Below are 10903 nucleotides of genomic sequence, written 5' to 3'. Positions count from 1 at the left end.
TTATAGTTAATTGTTTACTATATAATTTTTTAAACTAAAATTATAATTAAAAATCATTAAAAAAATAAAATTATCTAGTATATTGGACCAACTCAATGTTAATCAGATTTTTAATTTTTATTATAAAATATAAAAAAAATTTAATTCTAAAAAAAATCATGTTATTTTTTAGGATTTAATTTTTTTTATTGTGTTTTCATAAAGTTTGCACAAAATTCTCCTATCACATTGACTAAACTTATTTATTTACGTAAAGTTTGTTTATGACTCAACAAATTGTTTACGTTTTAATACGATTTGAATTGTATTAGTATATTTTTATTTTTTAATCAATTTTATTTTATTTAAATAATTAGAATTTTAAATTATAAAATTTGTATTAGTTTGTAATTTAAAATTTAAATAGATATAATTTAAATTAATGATTTATAAATTTGTATGTATTCGTTTTATTGTGGTTCAGACTCATACATATCATAGTCAACTCCTCTAGATATAGTGTAACTTCTAATTGCTGCGACGACCGACTTTCTAGAACTATATTCCATTCCAATTCGGAACTCTCCGTCCTCAGGATCAGCAACGCCTATAGAAAGCCGAAATAATTGTTTATTGATCAATCCAAAGTATAAACTAACAAAAACTTATTATTTAGTCAACACGTACCTATGTTAGTATATTTCGAAAACTCGGGGACATGCATGGCGTCGAGATCCAACTCACGCATAAAAGGTGGAACGTACATCGATTGACTGCTCGAGGGATGAACCACTACATTCTCCGCTGCTGCCTCAACTCCCACATCACCATCCTCATCTTCGTCGCCGGCTTCATAAGTGGCTTCGAAGTCCTCTTCGCTGTCACTATTCATTCCTTCGTACACTACAGCTCTATCATCATCTATATCTATATTATTTTAAACCACTACTGCCTCTACAGTTTCAAACTCAACGTACAGCTCAATCTGTGGGTGTCGCATCTGAGTCTGCCGGTGAATTTGAAACATATTCTGCATACTCGCTTCATCAGTGATCGGCATGGTATCAAACTGTATTAGACCACCAAAAACTACAATCGAATTCCGGTACAGAATTCTGCTCACTCTCATTAACGTACTGTTCTCCATGCTTTGACAGAGGTCGTTCTGCAGCTCCATTAACGTCATGGTGCATGGAACCACAAACGAAAACAGATTCTGGCACACAAACCTCACTCCCTCATGAGTATTACGTATTATCTCACTGTTGCGATACACCACCAAATTTGCGGTGCCCTCCATTACACTAATAACACACTCAAATAACACTCAAAACACACTCAAATCTTATTCAGAATGCAAAATAGTATCGAGCTCTGCCTTATATAGAGGGGTGCATTTAACACACCCCCACGTGCTGCCTACCTCAACCAATTACGCTTTGACACGTGTCAGCACGCCCCACGTGCTGCCTGCGTGAACCAATCAAATTTTGCCCTGCGTGCTGATTCAGCACGCCCCCCACGTGCTACCCTAACGAGCCAATCAACCTTTGCCACGTCAGTACGCTCCCTGCGTGCTGACTAAGCACGCCCCCACATTTTGCCATGTTGATTCAACCACACGGTGCCACGTAACTTCCACGCCCCCACGTGCTTCAGATAACACGCCCCTGCGTGTTGAGCTTTTCCTGACAGATCCACCTATATATAATATATAGAGTACTCTCATTTCCAACCAAAATACCACAATATTTTCCATAACCAAATTATTGAGCCGTACAATCAAGATAATTTCCAATCCTCAGCGGAGATGCCTTTCCTTTCTTCTGTTTTTCTCTCTCTCTTTCAAAGAAAGTTATCTATTGCCCCAAATGACCCAGTTTGTGATCTACGTCGAGATTCCCCGAAGTGATTTTCCATTGAAGCATTATTAAATGCATTATACATACCACATCTTTGATTCCATGTAGTTAATTATGGGCCAAATTAACAATTGAACTCATTCATAGACTACCTTTGTTTTTAATTAAAAGTTGTAGGAGACATTGTTTTCGCAATTTTAGATATTAAAATATTTAATATTACATCTCCTTTTAATAAAATGCACTTTTCTAATATTGGATCGAAGTTGGTATCTTTTTCTTCTTTGTTTGGCTAAAATCTAAAAGCGTGTTTGCAAACTTTTACCGAAAAGTTAATAATTAGGGATAAGTACGGGTCGGTTTGGTTCGGGTTCATGGTAAAATTAGAACCGAATCGATCAAAATATAATTGGTTCGATTTGGTTCGGATTTGTATTTTTTTATATATGTATCCCAACCAAATCAAATCGATTAAGAACAGATTGGTTCGGTTCGGGTAATTGGGTATTCGATGACTTTGAAATTCATAAAAAAAATCAAATTTTTATTCTAAAAATTCAACAAGTACAATAAATATGTAACATCAATAGAAATAATCCAAACATGTTAAATACCAAATACATTAAAAACTAAACTCATTAAAATCCAAACATATTAATAGTGAATAATCTTTGTCTAATGAAAAAGTCATATATATATTTTATTTTTTTATTTAATTAATACATGATCGGGTTCGCGGGTTGGTTTGGGTTCCGCACCCCCGGAACCGATACCCGAACCAATCACTAACAAAGACCATCGGTTTGAATCCGATTACCCGTTGAATCCAAAACCAATTTAATTGGTTTGGTTCGGGTTCGGATGGGTAATCGGGTACCCGCTACCCATGTTCACCCCTATTAATAATGACTTACTTTTATAGCCAAGTAGTCTACAATATATATCATTTAGTATCTAATTTTTTTTATCTAATTTATTTTTTTATAATAAATTTTAAATATTTACTTTTTATTTTTAAATTAAATATGAATTTGTTGGTAAAAAAATAAATTTTTTTACTATCAGCGGTTTAGAACATAAAAGTAGTGTTTGAAGTAGAAATAGGCAAGTCGAAATAAAAAAAAATAATACAAAGAGTGTCAGAGTCGGAAGGTAACTATTTATTTTCTTCAATCATCAAAACTTGCTATTCGACCTTCAAATTGAGTAGAGGATATAAGTACGGAATTTGAGGAGCAAGTTGAAGAAACGTGGAATTTTGAAGACCAAGAAAGACGTGGGTATCAAAATCTGAGGGTCAAGATTCTTCATGGTCAAAGCAATGTAAGGTCATGATTGAAAAAATGAGAAAGTAAGATAATGGACAAATATGCTCCATGACAAGTCTATTTTCATGATCTATAAATAGTAGAAAGTCAAAAGAGTTTGGAGACTTCAACCAGGAACACTAGATCATCACACATACTCATAAAATTCCTAGTCTCCACGACATAACGGAATAATATGGAGTGCAAGTGTATATCAGTGTTAGAAGTCAATTTTTTTTTTTTGTTTTCTTTTACTTATTTGATTTAGAGGACTGCTAGGGACCAACAGAATTTATGATATTTAGTCATCAATTAGCCATCATCAATATTTTTAATGGTGTGGGATAATATCTAATAGTGTAGGATTACTCATTTGATTTATTGTTGGTCAAATTTCAATAAAAGTGTTAACCCCCTAGACTTTCTCTTTGATTTATTGTTGTTTGTTTGCTTTACATTTTGCTATTATTCTGCTTTAATCAATATTTTACATTTTATTATCTTCTTTAATGAATTATTTAGCTTTGTTATTCTACCACTAGTAATTCTGATACAAAACTGTTTTAACACTGTAATTAAGTATGAAGGTTGTGGTAGGCTTAGAAAAGGGGGGTTGAATCTATGCCTTCCTTTTCAGTTGCTGTTATGATTCTTTTTAAACAAACTTTTAATTCTGATTCTATTTGTACTTAGCAGCGGAAATTTATGAGACGATTTATTTTTGTCTCATGAATTTTAGAAAACAGAACACAGCAAAGAAGAGAAAAGCTAACACTAACATGTATCCTGGTTCGGTTGCCTTGTGCTATGCAACCTACGTCCAGTCTCTTCCACAACAATGGAAGAATTTTCACTATAGTTAACTGTATTACATACACCAATTTCACAGGATTGACCAAATCCTTTCACACTCAAGTTCTAACCTAACTTTACATTGGCTATGCTAATACCTAACTATTCACTCTTAGTGCTAACCCAACTAAGAAAGGGATATCTCACAGGTACAAGATACAAGACATAGACATACCTAAAGAAATCAGAAAATAACTCTAGGCTTTTCTCTCAAGTGTATCATTCAGCCTTTTTCCACTCATGGCTTTTACTTGAGCTTTCTCACAATGCCTTTTCTCACAAGAAATTACAAAAAGATAAACATAGAAAAGTACATCACAATCTGTAAAACATGAAGGAGATTGACTTCATCAGCAGCCTCTTTGCTATGTGCAAAACCAGATTCTCAAACCTCAGATACAGTTCTTCAGTATTGGCCGAACGCTTCTTTGAAAGAAAGCATTATCCAAGTAGAGGAACTTCTTTGCGGAACACTATTCTCAAACTCTGGTTTTCTCTCCTTACTTCTGAACGAGTAGAAGACTTCTTTTATCTCCTTGCATGTCGCTGGGTTCTTCTTTCAAGGTCAACATCTTGAGCCTTGAGCTTCACCAACCCACAAATTCACTTTTTCTCCTTAAACCTTAGATTAGAAACTTTGCTTCTGACTTCTTCATCTTGACCGAAAGCCATAAAGCAGCAACCATAATAGTTTTCCAATGGTCAACCTGATTTGAGCCCTTGAAAACTAACTTGGTCCCCAAGACTTGTTTGAGACCGTGGATTTGCACCAGAGAGGAACAGAAATCCTCTTTTCCATATAGCTCAAAACGGAGATACAGAGAGTTGAAGATGAAGAGAAGAAAGTGTGTTGCATGTAAAAGGAAATGGGTTACCTTTAACCTAAGCTTGATTTGGTTTGGATTTTCTGATTAGACTTCTGTGTTACAAGCTTGGACTTTCTCTTTCTTGCTTCTTTGAAGATCACCTTGGGGAGGAAGCTTTCTCTTTCTCTTTCTCACTTTTCTGAATTTGTGATTTGACTAATACAGAGGAGAGAAGAACGTTGCTTTGGTAAAAGCAAGTGAAAGGGAATGAAAACTTCAATCTTGTATGAGAAGCTTTGTGGGATGGACACGGGCTTGGATCGGGTTTCCATTTAGCAACCCGTTTGGCCCAACTAACTTCTTTCTATGCTTTTCTTTGGACTTCTAATTTTTGCTTTCAGCCCACTATCCTTTCCATTTGCTTTTCATTTCATTTGGGCTATAAAATTTAATTTTGGCCTGCAACTATAAATAATTAGTAATATGCAATTTATAATTAATCAACACTAATTATTTATTTTATCCAAAAATAATGTTTGTCATCACTAATTAATTTAGTTAATTTCTTAACTAAACAAAGTAATTCTCAGGTCAAGCTCACTCTTTTCAGAAGAGTTGTATCTGCTCTTCGATACTTGAGATCTTGATACAAATTCGTTTTGACACCATCTGTCGAAGTCGACCAAAAAGAGAGTGAAACAGAATAATTAATTTTTTTGACAATTAAGGGTGTGTTTGGTTTTGCGTTAGAAGGAAGAGAAGCACGTTTGAGTGCATTGAACGCTTTCTCTTTTTGTTTGGATGCTTTTTTTTCTTTAAACGCCAACGTGATTTTAGGTTCTTAACGTGCGTTTATAAGAAGCTAGAAATTGTAGCTTCTGCGTTTAGATAATCACGTTAGAATTGGATTTATTTTGTTTATTTTGTTCTACCCTATTTTAATAATTTTTTATCTAAAAGTAATTTTGAGTAGTGTAATCCAAACAATATTTATTTTACTATAATCTATTTTGATATAAAGATTACCAAACATAAATCACTTTAACACAAACTTACTTTTCATCAAAATCAATTTTATGCAAACTCCCGTTTACAAACTGAAATCCAAACACACACTAAATACCAAACTTTCAGACAGCATAACAATCACTACTTTTATTCATCGATTCAAGTACCACAAACTTATCTATAACAAAACACACTGATCTACGAGTCACCTACAAGTTGAGGTAGATGCTGCCCAGATCAAACACCGCTCCTTTTGCTACAAATTAAACTAACTCATACATACGTGTTACAAATTAAACAAGCCTATGACACACTATTCATAAGAAAGGGGATGCGATTAATCATTAATCACAAAAGTGGGGTTTCCAATAATTCTTCGTTGAGTTGTCCAAGTCTGATCATGGGAAAGTGGTCACCAGAGAAAGGTGATTTTCCCATCATGAGTTCTTTAGACACTTGATGCATGGTTGGCCGAAATTGTGGACTTTGGCTCAAACACTCAAGCGCCCACTTTGTGATCAGCATGATTTCCCCAACAACTGACTTCTCAGGATGAGGAGGCCTTTGATCAATTACATCAACCAATAGCAAATTGTATGTTATTGATGCTGTTGATGGCGACAACAGTGAATTGATCATATCTGCCGGATGCTTTCCCATAAAGATTTCGAAACAAAGCACTCCAAAGCTATATACATCACATTTTTCGGTCACTTCCATAGTTTGAACAAGCTCTGCATACAAATTATAATTTTGAAGTTATTCATAAAGCAACATATATACGATTATTGATTAAGTATAAAAGCAAGGGAAAAAGGAGTTACCTGGAGCACCATAGCCATAGGTGACTACTGCAAGTGTTGTCCAATTTGAACCAGGCTGTAGAAACTTAGCTGTCCCAAAATCAGAGACATGAGCTTCATAGTCTGAATCCAAAAGAATATTCTTGCTTGATATGTCACGATGAACTATAGGGGGATTGCAACCATGATGCATATATGACAGAGCATTAGCAACTCCTTTAACCACATTCACCCGCCTTTCCCAGTCAAATGCAGTTGCTAGCTTTTCATCACCTAGTACATGATTCAAACTGCCACCCTCCAGGTACTTGTATACCAAAAAGAAGAATCGTGAATGCTGGCAAAAACCATACAGCTTTATGATGTTTCGGTGCCTGATTTCTGTCAATGCTTGGATCTCATTTTCAAATGCCTTCCAATTCAACTTATCCTCCGCATCTGATTCCATGTGAAGTTTTTTCACAGCAACAACCATAGAAGGCAACTCAGCCTTGTAAACGGATCCTTGCCCTCCAATTCCAATGAGATATTTGTCATCAAAATTATTGGTAGCTTTAATGATGGTTTCAAATGCCATTTTTCCATCATGACTCCATATGGAAAATTGTTCTTCTGGTTGCATTTCTTTGGCCGGGGCTTCTTTCTTTCTTGCTTTTCTACAAAGAATATATACTGAAACACCAATCACACAAAGTGCTAGTGCTAATACTCCAAAGATAAGAAGCAGAACCAATAACTTGACCTTGTGACTTTTACCGCTAGGACTGCTTGGGCATGGCACCAAGCCAGTGACATTACCACACAAGCCTTTGTTATTTATCAATGATTCAATTGAAGCATGAAGAAAGGCTCTGTTATTTGGAAGAGGCCCATCTAACTGGTTGTATGATATGTTGACAAAAGCTAAGCTTGACATGCCATTAAAACTAGATGGAATTGTGCCAGAAAGATTGTTGCGAGAGAGATTCAACCACTGCAAGTTCTTCAATTCTCCAAGCACTCTTGGTATTGTACCATTCAACAAATTCCCACTAAGATCAAGAGAATTGAGAGTTTCCAATGACTTGAAGTCAGAGGGGATACTTCCTTCTAATTTGTTGTTGCTCAAGTTCAATTCCAACAAGTTAGATAACTGAACAACTTGTCTCGGTATGTTGCCACTCAACTCATTTCCTGCTAGGTTCAAGTGACTGAGACCTTGCAACAATCCTATTTCGGGTGGAATATTTCCAGAAAGATGATTGTTGTCGATCCTGAGTTCAAACAAGTTTGTCATATTCCCCAGTTCTTTTGGAATATTTCCGCTCAATTGGTTTGAAAAAAGATGAAGCCTGCCCAGCTTGGTAGCCTCAGCAATTTGTGGCGATATACCACCGGAAATATTATTTTTGGCAATGATCAAGACTTGAAGACTATTGCACTTGCCCCAGCTTGATGAAATTTGGCCATGAAATTTGTTGTTACTTAGATCAATGTAATTCAAATTTGGATAAACACCAAAGTCTTGTGATATGTCACCTTCCAAATGGTTATCCTGTAAAGTTATGTAGACAATACTAGAGCAGTTCTTCAAGCTGCTTGGTACTGGACCAGTGAAACGGTTGTTTTGAGCACTGAAGGATGCTAGTGAACCACCTAAGCAGATTTGAGGCGGCAAGTGGCCAATGAGATAATTATTGCCTACAAAAAAGTCATTCATGTTGGTAAGATTATTAACGGCTTGCGGAATGTTGCCCCTGAGCATGTTGGATGACAATTGTAACATGGAGAGCCGTTTCAAGTTTCCAATTGTGTCAGGAATAGTTCCTGAGAGAAGGTTTCCTTGGAGACTTAAGGTTTCCAAGTTGATCAAATTACCAACAGAGGCAGGAATGTGTCCTTCAAAATTGTTGAAGTCGAGAGTAATCTGAACAAGATTTGTCATGTTTCCAATTATGGAAGGAATGGATCCAGAAAGTTGATTCATCTCCACATTAAAGGACTCCAAATTGACCAAGTTTCCTATTGTGGTAGGGATGTTTCCAGAAAAGTTATTGGATTCAAGGAACAGGTAGGTGAGGTTAGACATGTTCCATAGGAAGGGTGGGATTGGGCCAGAGAGGGTGTTGTTAGATAGTAAAAGTTGATTTAACTTGCTCATATTAGCAATTGTAGAAGGGATATTGCCAGTGAGATCGTTTCCTATGAAATCAAGATACTCTAGATTTGACAACATTCCGATTTCATGGGGAATGGAACCTCGAATCTTACTAGACTCAATAGAAAAAAAGGCAAGGTTGTTCAGTTTGCCAATTGTAGGAGGAATGGAGCAGGAGAGATTGTTGCCTCCTAAATCTAGATATGATAAGTTTATCAAATTTGCAATGGAAGAAGGGATGGGTCCTGTTAGATAATTACAGAAGGAAAGATCAAGCCAGCGTATGCTTCTCAGTGTCCACATCTCTTGAGGGATGGAACCATCAAAAGGATTCAAAGAGAAGTTCAAACGATTGATTTTGGACATGTTACCGATTTGTGGGGGAATGGTTCCATGAAATAAGTTGTTGTAGATGTTAAAGGTGAGGAGGTTGGGGAGTGAGGAAAAGTCTAGAGCGTGGAGTGTACCTTTGAGAAGATAATTTTCAAGATTGATGGCGGTTACGGAATTGGATCTATCACATTGAATTCCTCTCCATCTGCATGGGCTTGTCCCATTCTTCCAAGATGATAAGGGAACTTGGCTTTGGTTCTCCAGGCTAGCCTTCCACTTTAAGAGTGCATTTGCTTCACTCTTTTCACTTGCAACCCAAGAGAGTTTTACAATAAGGACACAAAGGAATATGAAGACAAGTTGTTGGGACATGGGTGGCATGGTTCAAGTATGGATATGCAAGACGATGGATGTTTGTGGTGATGAAAGAAGTCGCATCTACATGATTGCACATATATAGGACAGGACACATTAGGGGTGCACATGGGTCGGGTGAAGCCGGGTTTGATGTGACCCAGACCCGACCCGAAATATACACCGGATCTATTTATTAGACCCGAACCCGACCCTAGACCCGATGAAACTAATATACTTTCGGGCCACAGTTATACCGGGTGAAAACCGGGCCGTTAACCTTACATTACGTTGATACCTTCTTGTAAGCTAGCATATAAAAATATCCAAATTTTCAAGACCCCAACCATTATTTAACATGGTAAAATTCACTTAGAAAAATATAACAAGAACCAACCCTTCTTTAAAATTAAAGCATAACCACAATCAATACTAAAGCAAAATCACAATCAATACTAATATTGTCTAATAATACCAAATATTTAAATCAATACAAATAACACAATATTATGCATTAGTCTAAAGTCTTATGCATTCTAAACATAAAACATTAACTTATAGTTTTATAATGATTAATAACACAAAATATTAAGGTTTACAATAATTAAATTCCACATAAGAATAGTCATGATCTATCACTAATAACATAAAATATTAATTGTATATGATGACCGGGCCACCGGGCCGATTTCGGGTGACCCGAGCTATGGCCCGGACCCGACCCGAAATAATGACCGGGTCTATTTTTGAGACCCTTACCCGGCCCTAAACCCGATGAAATCACACCAAATTAGCCCCTAAAGTGTTCGGGATCGGACCAGGCCTTCGAGCCGGGCCGGGTCTGTGCACCCCTAGGACACATACAGCCGCGTGGCGATCATGGTTGACATGAGTAGAATTTCAAAGTCTTGCACAAAACCAATAACAATAACCATATGTATGCACTAACCTTTCTCTTCCTAAGGATACTTTCTTCGAAAGTCACACTTTATTAGGTCTTCAGTCTTCCTAACAAATATATCATAAAAAAAGTTTTTATGTATATACTTAATATTTTTTTTTTTGGTGACTATATACTTAATATTTGAATGCAATAAATATAGAGCTTTTAGAATTGATAAAGAGCATAGTAGAATAAGATTTAAACTCCACTCTAATATTTCACTCTACAAATTTAAAATTCTCTTAATCTCTTTTAAAACTTAAGTGTATTCTATTCACAAATTGAAAATTTTTCTTAATATTTGAATGCAATGAATTTAGAGTTTAAGGTGTTTTTTCTTTTGAAATTAGAATCAATTTAAATTATAAATTAAATTTTTTAATTAAACTCCAATTCTTTTAATTCTTTTATAGAATTTGATTGAAATTTAAATAATTTTGTGTGCTAAAAATATAAAAATCCATTTTTGCCTTTTAAATATTAATATAAAAAAGATTCGGAGTAAGAATGGAGTTATAA

The 10903-nt window shown here is 35.6% G+C and overlaps 1 protein-coding gene across 2 annotated transcripts; it reads right to left on the bottom strand.

Annotated features, from left to right (window-relative positions):
- On the bottom strand, positions 5935-9519 carry LOC107635252 (MDIS1-interacting receptor like kinase 2-like). 2 transcript variants are annotated; one of them, XM_016338663.2, is made up of 3 exons: positions 9222-9517; positions 6639-8297; positions 5935-6548 (listed from the first exon to the last, which is right to left on the bottom strand). In XM_016338663.2, exons 1-3 carry the CDS (start codon positions 9466-9468, stop codon positions 6163-6165), a joined length of 2292 nt encoding a protein of 763 aa, XP_016194149.1. In that variant the 5' UTR covers positions 9469-9517; the 3' UTR covers positions 5935-6162. The 2 variants fall into 2 exon arrangements, with proteins under 2 accessions (XP_016194149.1, XP_020977618.1); XM_021121959.1 differs by having other exon boundaries at positions 6639-9519.

Source organism: Arachis ipaensis, chromosome B04 (genome assembly GCF_000816755.2).
Source record: "Arachis ipaensis cultivar K30076 chromosome B04, Araip1.1, whole genome shotgun sequence".
In the NCBI taxonomy this organism is placed as follows: Eukaryota; Viridiplantae; Streptophyta; class Magnoliopsida; order Fabales; family Fabaceae; genus Arachis; species Arachis ipaensis.
The sequence above is the reverse complement of the archived record's forward strand: the minus strand, read 5'-3'. Positions and strand labels throughout refer to the sequence as shown.

Excerpts from the sequence above, each read along its gene's own strand:
- LOC107635252 (XM_021121959.1), bottom strand. The coding sequence starts at position 9,468 with ATGCCACCCATGTCCCAACAACTTGTCTTCATATTCCTTTGTGTCCTT. Across the intron at positions 6,549-6,638 it reads CTATGGCTATGGTGCTCCAG|AGCTTGTTCAAACTATGGAA; the intron begins GTAACTCCTTTT and ends ATTTGTATGCAG.